At 39.8% G+C, this 17,852-nt stretch overlaps 1 protein-coding gene across 1 annotated transcript; it reads right to left on the bottom strand.

The window, feature by feature from the left end:
• Positions 1-680: 680 nt before the first annotated feature.
• Positions 681-17,415, bottom strand: snx1a (sorting nexin 1a). The gene is made up of 15 exons (XM_080438489.1): positions 17,275-17,415; positions 13,314-14,727; positions 11,847-11,980; positions 10,426-10,492; positions 10,150-10,193; positions 9,671-9,812; positions 8,986-9,064; positions 8,451-8,526; positions 7,770-7,883; positions 7,115-7,208; positions 6,699-6,904; positions 5,163-5,306; positions 4,694-4,774; positions 4,455-4,526; positions 681-3,361 (listed from the first exon to the last, which is right to left on the bottom strand). The coding sequence occupies exons 1-15, from the start codon at positions 17,386-17,388 to the stop codon at positions 3,311-3,313; spliced, it is 2,832 nt and encodes a 943-aa protein (XP_080294615.1). The 5' UTR covers positions 17,389-17,415; the 3' UTR covers positions 681-3,310.
• Positions 17,416-17,852: the final 437 nt, after the last annotated feature.

Below are 17,852 nucleotides of genomic sequence, written 5' to 3'. Positions count from 1 at the left end.
TATTTTTTAAGAATTGAAAAAAAAATATTTGTGTATTTTTTTTATAGTGTCCGGAGACCCCTGTCCAGGACAGGCTTCAGAGGCGCCTCCTCAGGAGACTTGGCTCAGATCTGAACCCATTTCGCAAAATAATTTCCCTCATAATATGGGGTCATGGTATAAAAAAGTTTGAGAACCCCTGAGCTATAGAGACATGAGCTGCAGTATGTGATGGTGATCACATTACCTCAAGTGTCTCAAACTAAAGATATTACAACATTTATTGCTAGAAGGATGCATTCAAGGCCAGGTAAAATCCTGCCTATAGGGAATCAAATTGCTCAGGGCCGACACTGCTCAGTCACAACGCGCTACTTCGTGCCGCGTTGCGAGCTTGTGGATCTGCTATTTTCACTACTTCTTAAACATTTTTTTTTATGTATTTATGGAAATTTTATTTATTTATTTTATTTATCAAATACTTGAAAAATGATGGAAATTTTTTTAATTGATGAAAGGTGACTTATTTTGTTTAAACGTTTAAAGTCAGAGAGCAGACTTGGAATTGTATTTCTTGTAATTGTTTTGGGGAAATTAAATAAAAACTTAATTAAAACATGCTGATGTTCTTTGAACAGTGACATGGGCAACTATCCTCCGGCCCACAAATTAAACCATAATAATTCACACATTCAGCCACATCTATTGAAAATGTGTTTAATTTTTTAGATTGTAGAAAAAAAACATTTGTGCAAAGAAATGTAAAAATTTAGTAATGTTTTAGTCACGACAAACAGTAACAGTGTAGCATTATTGCAACACAGCAGAAAATGAACATGTGAAGCAGGAATTAAAGCTTGAATCTGTGATTCCAAACAACCCGATGAACGTCCCACAGATCTGTGACCTGGGCCATAGTTTGTTGTCAATTTAAAAACAGACAGGCGTTTAGGAAATATGGTTAGCTGAATTGTCATAGGCATTTCACCAAAAAACTCATCTGGTACAGTAAATGCACAAATCATAACGTTTCTCAAAATTACAAGGACCCTTCCTTATTCCATGTAGTGTTAAATACAGCTCAGTGAAATCAAAATAGATACTTCTGGGAGCTGATGAGCCTCAAATGACTAAGCTGCACTACAATAAGTTTTGCTTTTTAAGAATTCAAATGATCAATTAATATCAAAATGCAAACCATATTGCAAATCTTTGTTGGATATTCACTAAAGCTAGGACGAAAAACAGCTCAGATGTACTGTGAGGGTAAATTCCCCATTAATCCTGTGCCAAAGAGTACATTTTAGCCAGTTTTCACTGACACACTGCCAGGAACATAACGTACTGTGACACATACAGAAACATAGTTCAACTAGGGTTCTCCCAACACATTTAAATTTACATCACAGGGGGAAAAAAATAGCATTCAGAATTAAAAGGCACAGACTCATGTGGTTCTATGTGTCATCATCATTTGCACAACAGAAATCAATCATACTTAAAACATAATACCCAAATAGGTTGACCTAGAATGCCACGCAAAGCTTTAGCTGGGGGGCTTACAATTAGAACGGTTCAGCCTAAAATCCCCAGTAGTGGACCCTACCAAGATAAATGGTACGATCCATAACTACCACCCTACAAAGCCACAGAGCAGTAACTACATGAGAACTAAAATTCAGCGGGGAAAAAAAAGATCTTCTGTCCTACCAAACGTACTGTTGGAGCAGCATTTGTTGTTTAGTATTGATTATATTATATAAGTGCATAATGGATGTGAAATGTAAACACACTCGTGACCTTTGAAAGACAAAACCTAGTTACTACCATCTGCCTTTGTAGGGAAGTGTAGACTCTACCAATATACATGTATGACACTTTTCATCCCCGCTCCCTTCTCCTCAGCATTGGCAGTATTTGACTGTGAAAGAGAAGTAAACTAGTGCTTATAAAAATTATCCGTCAAGTGGAAGTGCCGTTTTTTTCTCTTTTTACTCTTATCAAATCCCTTTAAATCACCAAGAGGCAATAGAATAAGTTGAATATATTCTGTTGAATATAAAATTGGCCACTTCCTTCATCTGGGTCCCCAGAAACATTAACAGGACCTCTGGTACACCTGGCATTAATGCACCCCTCCTATCCTGATCGCATGCAGAGATTATTAGTCTGCATTACATTTACACATGGCTTTAAAATGGCTCTCCAGTAAACACAGTATACATTTCACACTTCATGTGTGACATGGAAACTTGTCCTTACTCATTCTGGTAATCACTTATCTTAAGAACAATGTTAAGCGATTGTGAAATCGCACATCATGTCCGGATTTCATATTTCGAAACAACCATTTAAGAAAAAGCAGATGGCATTTTCAACCCGCTACTTGAAATTCACACTCTAAAGTCACCTTTTCAAACTTAAAACCATGTATCGGTCCTCACTACAGGAAAACACCATTCATGTCTAATCACTCTGTCTCAGGGGCGACCAGTGGATTTGTTTTTATTTATCGATGATACAACATTGGCTACTATTTTAGCACACAAAAATTCCAGGATCAGAAAGGCCGTAGTTTCCATTAACTTGAAATGTCCGCAGATGACCGATGTCATCTCAACTGCAGGTGAATTCTTTAGCCATCCACAGCCCGCCTCTGAGTCAGAATAAGTATAATGAAATGGCACTGTCTTATATTGAGCATGAGTAATGGCTGATAAAGTTGAAAACGTAAAGATTTCTTTCAACATGCACTTTCTGTGTGGATCCGTGAACATTTAAATGTGCCGTGTCTGTAGTTTGGAGATGTAGTGAGTTTACAGTGTGATCAGCCAGATGATAGATTAATGTCAGGTGGGACAGGGGCATATAGATTCATATGGTCCATATCTACTGAGACAGCAGCCTGGTGTAAACAGTTAAACAATGCTGATGTCAGAAATCTGATTTACAACACATCATGAAAACATCCTGAGAACAACTCTTTCTTTCTCATCCCTTGTGGAAATTTGTGGAATCATTCACTACACCTTGACTTTGTGTGTATGTGTTTTCTTTTCTCTATATGAATATTTTTCTTTCTTTTTAAATCTAATAAGAAAATATTTGTGATTAAATGAAAAATATACAATTAATACAATAGAATACAGAGCTGTATGTTAAAGGTGATTATATAGTATATATAAAAGAAACAGGCTGATTGTATTACGTCTCCCTTTTACAACGCACACACAAATAATCCTTGGTTTGAAGGCAGAGAGGTAAAGTGTAGAAGAAGTGACAGCTTCTCCTGTGGATCAGGAGAATAAGAGACGTGATGCTACAGGAGAGATCAGGCAATGGCTTTGGCTTCTGGTAAGAAAGCCTCCCAGTACTTTATCAGCTAGAAGAGATAAGAAAAAAAGGAGATAAACAAAAATAAAAACATTACATTTACCCAGATCTAAAAAAGAATCATTGGGCCTAATAAAAGAAAGTAAAGTACTGCAGGGAAATCCATAGTCCCCCACCGATTGGGTTTTTAAGGTTAGGTGACCTACCTTTGGTGCGTGCCACACTGCTTTTCCTAGATGTCACCCGTTACCAAGTTTGGTCAAATAGCCGATCTTCAAGCTCACAACGCATCGACGCGTTGTGAGCTTGAAGACAACTGAATGTAGATCGGGCTTAGGCCTCTCGAAAATATGTGCATGCAAGTGCCGGTGTACATTCACACCAAGCATGCGTGTAGCGTTAGCTATACATAATCAACTCCTCATCCCTGTTAAAAACACAACTTTCCGAGAGTGAGATCTATCCTTCTAATGGATTTTGAATGGCAGTCAATGTTTTATCATTCATAAAATCGATCGGAATCGTTTACGACTATCGTTGTCGCTATCATTTTTAACAACATTCATAGTTATCGTTATCATGCTCTGTGTGATCGGTGCTTAGTATGTCACAAAATATCAACCATATTGTTTGAGAATTCTAGAAATATGGCACACACCTTAAACTGTATAATGGAGCAAATGTGCAAATAGCACTGTTAATATGGTTATAATAAGCCTACTGGTCTACAAATCTACTGAAACATTTGGTTGCAAATATGAGATTTGGCATTACTGTAAATGCTGGTACATTTCTAATTAACCAGCATAATGCCTTCTGTTTACAAAAAATACATTTCACTCATACCAAATTACAAATTCAGTGAACAAAAATGTGTGAATCCCACTATGTTGTGAAAACATTTGCAAGTACACAATGTGGCTGGAATGTGTCTACATCTCATGAATGATTCCCAATACACATAACAGTCAACCCTTGTAGGAGCACTGCATCTATTGCATAAAACAACTGAAATGTATGCCTAATAAAGTTTCTATGCCTAAAACCTTCAAAGTGATTTAAAAGCTTGAAAGTGAGGGCAGTGTGTGGGACTCCTACATTCTCATACATTGGATTATTAATTCCACTATACAAAAACTCACCTGTTGCTGAGACTGAAGCAAAGCTTCTAAGTATTTAATGATCTGTCTTTTGAAGTCTCTCGCCTTCTCTTTCTGTAACACAAAAGACAAGTCATCACACACTGAATACATGACACATTGTGGACCCATTAACTAATGATTAAGAACTTCTTAATTGTCTGCTGCATTGTAAAATCCATCTATTCACCCAACACACCCCGATGTATGAATACAAGTTTTTAAAGCATTTAACAGCTTACCTCAAAGCGGAGCACCTCTTTGCGTACGGTTGCAGATATTCTGTCAAAGTCTCTCTCATACTGAGTCACCTTACCCTCCCACTGGAAAGGAAAACACACTTTAATTAATTCAATGTATTTGTTAATAGATTTTTTTTTAAATAATTTGTCAACTCTAATAAATACATAAGGTGCTCATGAAAAAATGCAAAAATCTACAGAAATAACCAAACTTGTCTATCTTCAGGAACACTTACAGGGAGATCTATTCAAAAGGGGTTTATTTGATCGTCTACCCATTCCATGACAATAACCATACATAAAAATTGCAATCAGTTGCAGTTTTTAATCAAAATTCTCTGAGATGCCCTGGCTTTTTAGATTATTCTCCCTTCCCTCCCTAAGCGTACCTTAACACATGTTCTCTTTCAATTACCAGTTAAATAACCAATTAGCTACACGTGTGTGAGCACTATGAGTTGCGTCATACATCTGAGATTTCTTCCTTGGCTTGCTGTAGTTTATCAGGTTTGTTGGCCCACAGCAGTTTGGCTTCAGTCTCCCTTTTCTTCTGAAGCATCGTCTGGGCATCCTGCCAGCGCTGCCATGCCTTCATCCTGTTGTCAAATGAACCCTGAGGGACACATACACACAATATTCTATATTTTACCCCACCCCATATCTCTCAAATGTCATGAATCCTATCCAACATATGCAGTATCTTGCATCATACATAGAGGTGGGCTGTTATGTGCCACATTTACTCAGTTACATTAACTGATTTACTTTTTTTATTAAACCGTTTTTGAAAGTACTTTGAATGTAGGATGCTTCATTCCACTTGAGTATATTTAATTCCACTGGAGATCCATCAGCATCTTGCTTCTCCTTTGCGCACCCATGTAACACCCATGACACTGTTTCACCGCTCACTTCTGTGCTGCGTTAAACAACACAACTTGAACAATTGTGTTGAAAAGTTGCTAATTTGTTCTTAGGTAAAACAATGTGCCAGTTACCAACTTTTAATGGTCACAATGTTATTTAAACATTTTTAAAAAAAGTATCAACCTGGGCCACCAAACCAGTCCATTTCATTTTACAGGCATGCAAACAGCCCCGAAGTGAAAAAGGTGACAACATGTTGTTTTCTTTCGGGTCAGGTGTCACACAATTGCCCTATTTGGGTTCAAAAAGGTGACTGTAGCTGAAAAGTGACACTTTTGCATGTCTGATTTTATGAAAAGCTGTTCATTTTATTAAGGTAATCATGCTCTATGTAGCCTACATCAGGCTCTTATTCTGCACTTCTGTAGTCACTGGTTTCTTCTGAATATCAAATAAGACACTACTTATTAACTTGATACTTTAGACAGTATGTGTATGCTGTTCCTGATATGGTCTGTATCGACAGAAAGTTTTTTTTAAAGTGTTTCTTGGGAGCCGTTTTTCCCCCAATTATGTTTACTCAAGTAGTTATTTGTATGACTTCTTCTACTGTGTCATTTTAAAGTACAGGTTTTGGATACTCTACCGACCTTTGATTATATAGCATTTAACATCACCTCACCAAATATATGTACAGCAACCTGACAATATCTTAAGATCAATGTAGTCAATGGGCCGTATCGACATAACATCCCATAAACCGGCATCAATATATTTTTCATACTTTAGCATTACTGATTTTATTAGGACGGGACAATAGAGAGACAGTAAAGCCAGGACATACAAAAGAGGTCCCAAGCCTGGAATTGAACCGCAGACACTTAAGCCAAAAATGGCTGAACCACGAGGAAGCCTGGTCTTATTATTCTAAATCACAACAACTCAAATAGAATATCCTATCCTACAGTATACAGCAAAATCCTCAGTGTTCATTTATCCATTTGTAACTCTGAAAGTGTACAAATGTAAACAAATTCACCCTTATGTTTGTACAGTGCACTCTCAGAGTTAAATTAACAAACACTGAGGATTTGACTGTGTACCACATCATGTGTCAATTGTGTTTTGTTGTGCGTACCCTGACAACTCCCAGCAAGCGGATGTAGTCTGCGAGCATCTCAGCGAGGCAGAAGGAGTCGTTAGCAGCTTGGTCCTGGTGGATCTGTTCCATCTTGTCTTCTACCTCCGCCAGCTGGGACAGCGCACGAGACAGAGCTGTGTTGTCCTCTGAACTACCCAACATCGCTACGCTTTTAGCAAACCCTGCTGTGTTCAGACACAGCTCTGGACAGGAGGCACGAAAAAAAACATAATTAACATAATAACAAAAATAAGTGATCAGTGATAATTGACGATTGCATTACATTCTTCCACTGCATTTCCACAACAGCCTGTAAAGTACGTACTGGTTGTAAGTTGTGAATACAAACTATGCCGCCACTAACGCTAAGAAGGTCAAATGAATGAAGGCAAATGTAAAGGGGTGTGGCCAACCTTTTCTGTGGCCAACCAGAGAATCGACCACTCCATGGAGCTTCCTGAACTGCTGGTCAGCAGACTCCACCTCCTGTAGTTTCTCCTCAAACCACTGCAGAACAACATAGCGCCATTATCATCAGCAGTGTATCGTTACTTGTCACTGATAATAACATTTAAGTAGAACAGTGGATCTCAACACTAATCCACCTGGTACTGGAAACCTGGTACTGCTGACTTGCTATCCTACCATGACCTTGTAAATCTATTTGTCTAATAAGAGACTAGTTTTGATCTGGTAGGATGGAAAACCAGCAGTATTTGGCGTCTTTGAAGACTGGAGTCTTTTTGGGGTTTTGAAAGAAGTTGTGACTTCATTCATGTAATGCACTGCTACAGACATTCTGATATTTATGCTAAGCTAGCCTGCACACCCCACTAATAAATATACATGATGTTCACTAGTGTTAGCATGCGGCATGGTGCAGCCAGCCACAGTTCCGTAAACATGATCATTTGAAATTAAAAAGGGAACTTGTGGTTTGGGGCTGACAAAAAGTGAATTACATTACGCTAGACCTCCAGAGCGGAACCTGGTGACAAACCCTACAGAGCAGCTCAAAGTTACAGACTGAGGCATCAGACTATAATACGATAGATGTACTTTACTCACCACATCGGACTCATTCATCTTTATGGTCATCTTACTGACAGCATCTGATGCCCTGCTGATCATCTTCATAAAACCTGCACCACTCAGAGCCTGGGTGCTCACCGCCCTGGGTAACTGCACACACACACAAATGTTCCTATTCCAAGAATAATGTATTTCCCTGTATAAACATAATAATATATACGAAACAGACCGATACATTTTTTTTAAATATATATATATATATATATATATATATATATATATATATATACATACATACACAAAATATTAAACTATAAATATATTAAACTATAAATAAATGGTGTCTGTAAGGATCAGTCAACAGTATTTCAATATATTCCACACACTGTATACAGTATGATACTCGTCTACTGAAAGGCTTCCAGGTCTGATGGCAGGTTGACTTAACACATTGATTGCCAAGATCAAAAAAATTTGACCCAAAGACCAAGGAGATATGATTTTTTCGAAGATCTAGACTCCTATCCACTTCCTTGTTAACTTAAAACTTAAAAATTATTTATCTCGGCTCCTGAGTACTTTTTCTTTTCTCAATGAAAAAGCTCTGGCATAAAACTGCAAAAAATCTGAAATAATTCTGGCAGGCAATGTGTTAAGACTGTAATCTCTGTACATAGTGAATCTAGCAATGTAGCATGTAGCGAACATTAAACATACATCATCTCTCTCCAGGAACTCTCTGACATCAGGATCCTGGAGGAGGGAGGGGTGACACACCACCCTCTGGAGATACCTGACAGAGGAGACATCAAAACAAATTAAACAAACAAACAAAGAGCACCCTCACATTGAGGGAAATACTGTTCATTGAAGCATCTTTATTGCCAGTAATGTAGGACATAATGGAATTGGTTTTGGTCAAGGTGCAAGTCAGAACATGAAATGTAGGATAATAAACAATTTACAAGACAACGACAATGTGCAAATGGCAGTATCAATGTGCAAATTGCAGTGTGCAAGATAAGGACATGAAATACACGATATGTTGCGCAGTAGCATATTTTAGTGCAACATATAGTCCATTCTTTGCACAGTTCAGCAGTGCTATGCATGTGGTAGGAGGAGAGAGGGAGCAGCCAAACTATACCAGCTAGTTTGGTGTTCCTGTTGCACAGAACATGAGTTGGGACTCACTGGTCTAATATTTAAACTGTTCCCAAACTGTTTGATTACTTCTTCTCCTTCACATTACCTCTCCAACGCAGCTCTTCTTCTCTCAACAAACTCTGCGGATGAAGGGTCCTCCTTTCCAACCTTCAGCTTGGTCATTCCTGTCCAAAACAACATTTGATCTCAGACCAACCCATCGTAGAAAATATGTTTCTAATATTGTCTTTTAATGTCAAGCACATTGAGCTTCAATGTATGAAATAAAATCTGACTTGATGTGTTTTTTCACTGAACTCTCTTCAAATTGATTTCAAGTGTAAAGACCTCATAGATCTACAGTATAAAGATCTATATAGATCTACAGTATAAAGATCTATATAGATTTACAGTAGTTCTACAGTATAAAGATCTAAATGGATCTACGGTATATAGACATATACTGTGGCTCTGTATAGAGATCTTTATAAATCTACATTATAGAACTATACACACACACACACACACACACAATGTCTGTGCTCGACTCTGCTGGTCTGCTATGTATATGACTACTACAATTTTAGCACTTTGATTCAGATTTTAACCTTGAACTGATGGATTTGCTGTGCATTACATTTTTATTATGTCTTATAAGAATGAAGACATTCCAGGGTGTTCGAATGCTAGTCTCCTGACCAGGTTTCACTTGGAAAAAAGTTTTGAATCCCAAGGAGACTGTTTGGTTAAATAAAGACTAAACAACATAAGTTAAAAACAACTCCACCTACCCATAATGCTCTTCTCTGGTGGGGGAGGGACAATGAAGCCGTTTGCCGAGTGTTTTTCAGATAGTTTCTCATAGAGACCCAGGAAGTCACTGAAACGCCTCCTCACTGTGAAAGACTTGTTCCTGAACATGGGCAGCGTGGTCTGGAGATACAGACAACCCAAACACTGTTAAAGATTCACTCCCAAAAGAACTGTTCCCTATTGGACTTCATGCCAAAAACCTGACCATGAATGTGTCTCGCTGTCCTTAAACCAATGCGATGACCCTGAATTATGTATGTCAGCGCAAAATAACAGATCACTGACATGCGCTGTGTAAAGTGTTTTATAAGCAGTATGCTGGAGTTTCTTGGTCTGACAGAACTAGGACCGTGTTTTGTGAGAGTAACTATCCTCACCTTATCTGGGTTAACCCGGAGTATAAATAATGGTAGTTTGCATATGAAGTTAAATGCTGTTGACAGAGACAGAGTCCTACCTGTGTAGAGACTTTGTACGCCATGTAGGCGTTCATACCATCCCCTGAAACAAACACCACACAGTTGCTGAGACCACAGTACCAATCCAGTTTGGATCATATTTGATGAAAAATGCATGCATGCGTAACTTTTTCTTTAATGAATAGAACCTTTCCTCAGAATGTGTCAAATATATTGTAAAGAACTGCTTCTGTATTGCAATATTGATGGGTGAAGGTTGGGTCATACATAAAACTGCATTTGTAGAATATATAATAATACAGACTGGTTCTTACCTATCTTTTCAGGGTTGGTGATAGAGATGTTGGTCTCAAATTTATCATCCTGTTCATCCTCTTCAAGCTGAAACATTAGCAAAGACATTTTAAATTCCAAATTTTTATGCAGGCTGGCAGCAAGCCCTCGACAGGCTGAATTAATTTGGATGAGTCATGTCCGACTTCCACTTCCTCCTCACAATACAATGACAGGTTCAAAATCGCAGTTTATTATTATTACATTGTCTCTATTATAATTATCTACTATACGGGTGCTACACCTGCACAGTCACTTCTCCGCTAATGAAATCGCTCATCTTTATCATTTTGTCATTTCATCTTTACTCAACTGTCAGGCCTGGTGGGTCTGTGTGTTAACCTGTGCTGCATTACATTTGACTGCTGACAACTTGCCTGCTTTGTGTCGTCTGTGCACGTAGGGACATAAGATAGTAAATACAGTTCTCACCAGCCAACAGCCTTTGTTTTTGGATGATTTTGTGTTTAGAATTATTTGTGGATAACTGTTGGATTTAACAGTAATGCTGTTGATTATACTGGCTTGGTAATGTTGTTCAACAACTTATACCTGACTGACAAAACCTACAGCCACTAAAAGGAGACCGATGACTAGTCAACTAGTTGACCATGGGGGTGGTCAGCCGTACAAAATATTAATTAATAAACTGTAAAAATATGTCAATTCACATTGTGACATTAAATCAATCGAAATATTTTATGTGAACGGTGGCACTTCTGAAAGCTTAGGTCTGTCAGTTAAAATGGAAGTGAGGGGTTTTCAGCAGCAGATTGTACTCTGTCTAAAGTGCAAACCTATGCAGTATTTCCAGAAGATTTCATAGGAAATCATGACAGTGCCAAATAGTAAATTCCAGGAGCTTACTGAATATTACACAACATATTTCATGTCATCGTTTACGAGACATTTTCAAATGTTGGACAGTTAGTTTTAGACAAAAAAAAAAGGAAAACAATAGTTAATACTGAAATGTACTGTAATATAAAAATATATATAATAAGTGTACCGAAGTCCTGACATCACTCCCGCAACCCCTGGGTCACGATTGTATGTGACTGTGTTTCTGTTGTTTAATAATTACATTTGATAATGTCTGTGTTTGGATAAATGAGTACTTTTTTCACCGTCGGTTGATGCTTCATATGCATACGAGTAAAATCGCGGGCTTATTTGTTTATTTTTGGAACACAGTTCTTATATGATCTTAGATGTATTTTCAATAAAAAGAATAACTGTGACCCAGGGGGATAACAACCTCTTGCAGCAGTGATGTCAGACTTCAGTTCTCTATATAATGTAATGTAATATAATATACGGTAATACAACAGGGTAGATAATAGAATATAGTAGAATAGAGTATATAATAGGTTAAACTGAATAGAATACAATAATAGAATACCTCCTCCAGATTGGCAGGCAGAGGTGCAGACAGGCTGGTAGCAGCAGACAGGGAGGGGACAGACACGGAGGGTTTGGCCGGCTCCTTCTTTCTGTCATTCCTAGGACTGTCCAGAGACAACTCCACTGTAGCTTCTGTTGGACAAACACCACAACGCCAAAATATGTTTCAATATCTTTTTTGATTTCTTCATTAAAACATCTATAGAACATTATATTTCCAAGCACTGGCATGCAGCGATGCATTTCCTCCACGATGACAGGGGAGGTTTTAAGCAGGAAATGGGAAAGAGAGTAATGGCACATTTTTTTTAACTATATCCCTTAATCAGATGATGAAACATCTTGTGACACATGTACCCCGGCTGGCCTGGGAACAGATCCCACCACAACTTTCTCTCTCCTACACCGTCTCCCTCTCAGCTTTCCTGTTTCCCTCCTACACAGTCTTTCTCAGCTTTCCTGTTTGTCTCTCCTACATGTCATGTGTCTCTCTCAACTGTCCTACTTTATGTCTCTCCAACCTTGACTGCTTCTCAGCTTTCCATCCACCAGTCTCTCCTAACACTATCTCCCTCTCAGTGTCTGTCTCTTTCCCTCTCAGCTTTCCTACTGTCTGTCTTTCCTACACTGTCTCCCTCTCAGCTGTCCTAGTGTCTGTCTTCTTCATTGATGTCCCACTGTCAGTCTCACCTACACCATCTCCCTTTCAAAATTCCTGTCTTTGTCTCCTATACTGTCTTCCTCTCAGCCGTTCTAAAGTCTGTCTCTCCAACATTGGCTCCTTCTCAGCTTTGCTAACATTTGTCTCTCGTATACCATCTCCCTCTCAGCTTTCCTACTGTCTGTCTCTCCTAAACGTGTCCCTCTCAGCTGTCCTACTGTCTGTCTCTCCTACACTGTAGTGTCTCCATCTCAGTATTCCTACTCCGTCTCTGAGGACTTCACTGCATGCATGCCGTGCCGTCCATTAACACTCTCACCGCCGGGCCCGTAGCCTACGGGCCGATAAATCCAACTGTACAGCGCCGATCCCGTAGCCTACGGGCTGTGGTGCTTTTTCCTTTTTTTCGAAAAAAAAAACTTTCAATTTTCTAGTACGGCACATTTCATTGTAACACCACCGGAAATGGAATTATTCCGGATCCCGTTTTGCAGATCCCATAGGACTCCATTCTAAAGCGCACACTGCAACGCCATTTTCTTCGATTGTAGTTTTTCTCCTCGCTGATCACTGTTTAACCTAAACCGTTCTAACTACAACATGGATGCCCCGTTTGACACGTGGATTGGACTGGTACACGCAGGGAGATCGCCGCGATGTTTACAAACAGTGCAGAGCTCAATCTTAAGGATTTTAACAAGGTCTATGGCAACGTGAAAAAAACAAAAAACAACAATAAAACGTTGGCACTGGTGAGTACATTATGAGATTAACCTCTGGCATTCAATGTGTTAAGGGACCTACCAGCAAATATGTCCGCGTCTTCTTCAGAATGAACTCCATTCGTTTTGGAGGTGACATCACTGCTGGTGTTGACGATGCTGGCCACTGTGGCAACGGCTTCTTCGGTGAAGATGTCACTTGGCTCGTCACTCAGGGGTCCAGCCCCTAAATCACCACTGCCACCAAGTTTGGTTGTGACCAGTTTGTCCCTCTGCTCGTGCTCGACACTGTTGGCAAAATCAACAGTCTTCTTCATGGGAGCCGTGGTAGTGGCCCCGAGTGGTTCACTGAATAGGTCCTCGTCTGGTTCATCAAAGAGGCTCTTCTGGGGAAATTTGGCGGACTTGGCCTGCAACGGTGCTGTGAACAGGTCACTGGGCTCATCTTCGAACAGATCGATTGGCGTCTGAATGGCAGTTTTTTTCACTTCTGAGACTGTGGGTTGGGCCGCACTTGTGATGTCCACCACCACCAAAGGATCAATGATCTCACTAACAGGAACAAGCACAGACTGCGTTATGTCATTGGTGGGTAAATCACTGACGATGTCCAATAGAGGCGCACTGGAAGGTTCTTTTTCTTCCTGGTCCAATAGGGGAGCACTGGAAGGTTCTTTCACCTCCTGGTCCAATAGCAGAGCACTGGAAGGTTCTTGTTCTTCCTGGTCCAATAGCGGAGTGCTGGAAGGTTCTTGTTCTTCCAGGTCCAATAGCGGAGCACTGGACGGTTCTTTCACCTCCTGGTCCAATAGAAGAGCGCTGGAAGGTTCTTTCACCTCCTGGTCCAATAGAGGAGCGCTGGAAGGTTCTTTTTCTTCCTGGTCCAATAGAGGAGCACTGGAAGGTTCTTTTACCTCCTGGTCCAATAGAGGAGCGCTGGAAGGTTCTTTCACCTCCTGGTCCAATAGGGGAGCGCTGGAAGGTTCTTTTACCTCCTGGTCCAATAGAGGAGCGCCGGAAGGTTCTTCTACTTCCTGGCCAATGACACTTCCTGGTGTGTCATCGCCTGGGTGGTCAGTGATGGTGCCTTCAGATGGAACTTCAGCTGCACGTGCTGTTGGGTCAACAGTAACACCCTCAGCTTCCACCAGCATCTCCTCTCCTGGAGCGTCACTTTCATTTCCCAACAGATCAACAAAGTCATCTGACGGCTCGTCTGAAGCCACTTCGGTCGCTGAATCTTTCTCTTCTTCTGCTGTGGCACTTTCCATTATGGCAACCGCATCACTCGGAGAATCCGCTTCACTGCTCATCAGGTCGACAAAATCATCTGAGGGTTCACTGGTGGCCTCGCTGGCCGCTGGCTCATTGGCCGACAGGCTGCCAAGGTCGCTCAGTGGATCATTAGGTGACTCGGGGGAAATGGTGTCAGGTGGACTGGTTATAAAGTGGTCCGTTGGCAGTGAAGTGTCCATTGTGATCAGTGGAGATTCAATCTACGGAGTAAAGGAAAAAATAAGGAATATAAATGCCTTCTGATGGTGAAGTGGTTATGCCTTCTGCCTCCAGAACAAGACCCACATTACCAGTGCCTTCCTATAACTCCCCTTCATTGTCTGCCTCTGACCTTTATAAACTCTCTATTAATGAATATGAACTCTCTAAATGTAGCCCAGGGGTTAAGACCATGTCTCTGGAATCACGTGCCATGCTGGGATGCTTTAAAATCTCTCTTTCAACTGTCTCTATACATAATTGAATACAACTCCCTTAAAAAATAAAGTCCAAAATTCACTGTTCATTCCTTGTGTTGTGTGTTTATAAAATATATTCTGACTCTGTCCATATTTAAAACTTACTGCATCTGGACAAGAGAGCTTGCTCCCAGAATGCAGTCCCCTGCATAAATAATAAATTAAAAAACATTTGAACTGAACTTAACCGGCATGTTGTGTAGGAGGCAGACGCTGAGAATCCACCAATAGATATCAGTTGCTCCATTTCAAAACATCCCCATTAGATACTGCAGGTCCGTTACTGCTGACTAATCAGTTCCACAGAGTACAGAAATCAAAGACAGCAACTTTCCAATCTAGCCTCTGAACTTTTCATTGTCAGCCAGAAGTCAAACATCCGGGTTCTGACCATGTGACCACATCTGAGACTCACATGACAGGAGGTTCAGCTCTGCAAAAGTACTTTTGCCTTTGACTGTGTTTAAGATGCACATGTGTTATGTGTGCTTGTTGGGATGTGCCTACAACGCACCTTTGAAACTTGGGCAAGATGTTTTGGTTATTAAATAATAGAACTTAAGCTTTTTAAAGAGCCTTCAAATGTACCTGCAGTCTGCACTGTACATGCACAAATCAAGCTGCTTCAAAATACTGTCAGTGTCTGCTTATTATGCTTCAATATTAAACATATTCAGCTACAGCTCGGATACTTTTATAACTATGACTGTTAAACGTTTGTAAACTAAGAGCTATAACATTGTCACACTTACTTTAATATTATGGGTAACATTCTGAGAGAAAATCCAGCCTTCAATCATCAACATGGCGATTGTCTGAGCTTGTCTGAGCTTAGCCTGTCAGCCCAGCCTAACAAAAACAGACCCCAAAGTAAATTACGAAGGCACGGCACTTAACCCACTCAAAAGTTTTCAAAACATGTCATTGGCAGCAACAACACAAACTTTATTTAAAAATAACTGATCTATTGCTTTCATCCTGGACTTGATCTGTAAAGCTCAAACGTTGATACCAATGCTGGATTTGGTGAAATTGCATATTGGTAAAGGTGGTGGTGGTGGTCACATTTGAGCAAAAGCCCAGGCTGGCCTGATCAGTAAAAGACACAATCAATCACCACCGTTACACTGACTACGAAAGGAAGTAACAGACTCGGTTACCTGGCTGTAGGTAAAAGACTAAACTCAACGACAACAACACGACAACCGAAACACCACAACATGATGAATGCATTTTGATCAGTCAATGACGACTCACTCTCATGAGCGTGAATCTTAATTCAAAACGAGAAAAACAACAAAGTCAGAGAGCGAAAAAGTTAGCTACATATATTACAGAATCAGTTGCACAGATTTGTTCAATTTACGTTATAGAAGTTGTACAGTTAATTGGCAATTGCTCGCTACGAGTTAGAATTCAAATGAGCGTATTATTACCTGGACTGTGTTAGTAGTGTCTCGTGAAAATAACCTTTACAACTTAGCGAACATTTCCCCATAAAAGTGTCTGGTTAGCTTACTGCTAGTAGCTACTAAAGTTAGCTCTCTGGTAGTACGTTAGCCTCGAATAAATGCCATGGATGTGTTAGTGACGTCATAGTGTCGCGTGACCCTTTCAACAACTGTCCAGTGGTGGAATAATAAGTACTTTTTTTTTTATTGAGTAAAAGTATCAATACCACCATGTAGAAATACTCTGTTACAAGTAAGGAATTCAAAGTTGACTTGAGTAAAAGTACAAAAGTATTGGCTATCAAAATGTACTTATAGTACAAAAATTAAAAATGTCCCATTTCACAAATTTTCAAATGTATAAAAATCTTTGGAAAATAGCAGATCTACAAGCTCACAATGCGCATTGTGATTGCTATTTTCAAATGGCCGAAATTGCTGAAAGTCAAGTGGATAATGTATGTTCAGTAATAATAATCAAAATCTACAAAGTAACTATTAACTGAAGTTTTCAAGTAATTGTAATGAGAGTAAAAGTGCAATATTTGAAATACTCCAGTATAGTAAAAAGAAATACCCCAAAATTGTACTTAAGTACATTACACCACTTTTTTTCCAGGTCCAAAAGGTCAAAACATGAATTGGCATTAAAATCGTCGCCGTCTTTGAGGTTTAAATGTCTGCAGCACTTCCGCTACATGACGGTTAGTTGTGTGAGGTCACCTATCCATCCTTGGAATCTTTATTCTGTTATAGTCAGCCAGGTTTGGTTGCCAGTCAGGAAGTTGGCAGTTAATTAATGAACATGCTAATCAATAAGGTTCAAAGTGACACGTACGGCACTCGTGAAAAGGTCGTCGTCGCTGTCGCGCACGCCGACACCTTCGGACTCCACTTCTTGGTCCTCTAAGTCGGGGAAAGGAGGTGGACTGCGCTCCGAACTGGTCGCCATCTTCAAAATCTTTAAAACACCCACCGTTCAGTAAACACACACACACACGGGTCCGCTTTAGTGTTGCCATGTCGCCTTATTATAAGCGACTTTGGGCTTGTTTTTCTGTAAAGTTGCTTGTAAAAATTGGTGCTTGCGGTTTTTGGGCTTGTTTCTAAAGTGTACTTGCTTATTTAGGCTTGCTCTTGCTTTTAAATTATTATGTAAACCAGTGGTTCTCAAATAGTTTCATGAAAATGTTTTGTGCCAGGGAGCATTTGTGTTGTTAGAATGTTTCAAGACTATTCCAAATATTCCACATTTTATTGCAAGAGTCTTAGAAAATAGCAGTTCTACAAGCTCACAACGGGTCACATCGCAACGCGTTGTGAGCTTGTAGATCTGCTATTTTCAAATAGCCGATGCGATGCATAAAAAGGTTTAAAGTGCAAGTTGCTTCTTTTGGGCTTGTTTTGCTAGACCTG

The sequence above is a fragment of the Gymnoscopelus braueri genome (genome assembly GCF_963280865.1).
Source record: "Gymnoscopelus braueri genome assembly, chromosome: 9".
In the NCBI taxonomy this organism is placed as follows: Eukaryota; Metazoa; Chordata; class Actinopteri; order Myctophiformes; family Myctophidae; genus Gymnoscopelus; species Gymnoscopelus braueri.
This window is presented reverse-complemented; position numbering and strand designations above follow the sequence as displayed.

Excerpts from the sequence above, each read along its gene's own strand:
- snx1a (XM_080438489.1), bottom strand. The coding sequence starts at position 17,388 with ATGGCGACCAGTTCGGAGCGCAGTCCACCTCCTTTCCCCGACTTAGAG. Across the intron at positions 9,813-10,149 it reads CGTACAAAGTCTCTACACAG|ACCACGCTGCCCATGTTCAG; the intron begins GTAGGACTCTGT and ends CTGTATCTCCAG. Across the intron at positions 7,209-7,769 it reads AGATGAATGAGTCCGATGTG|TGGTTTGAGGAGAAACTACA; the intron begins GTGAGTAAAGTA and ends GTTGTTCTGCAG.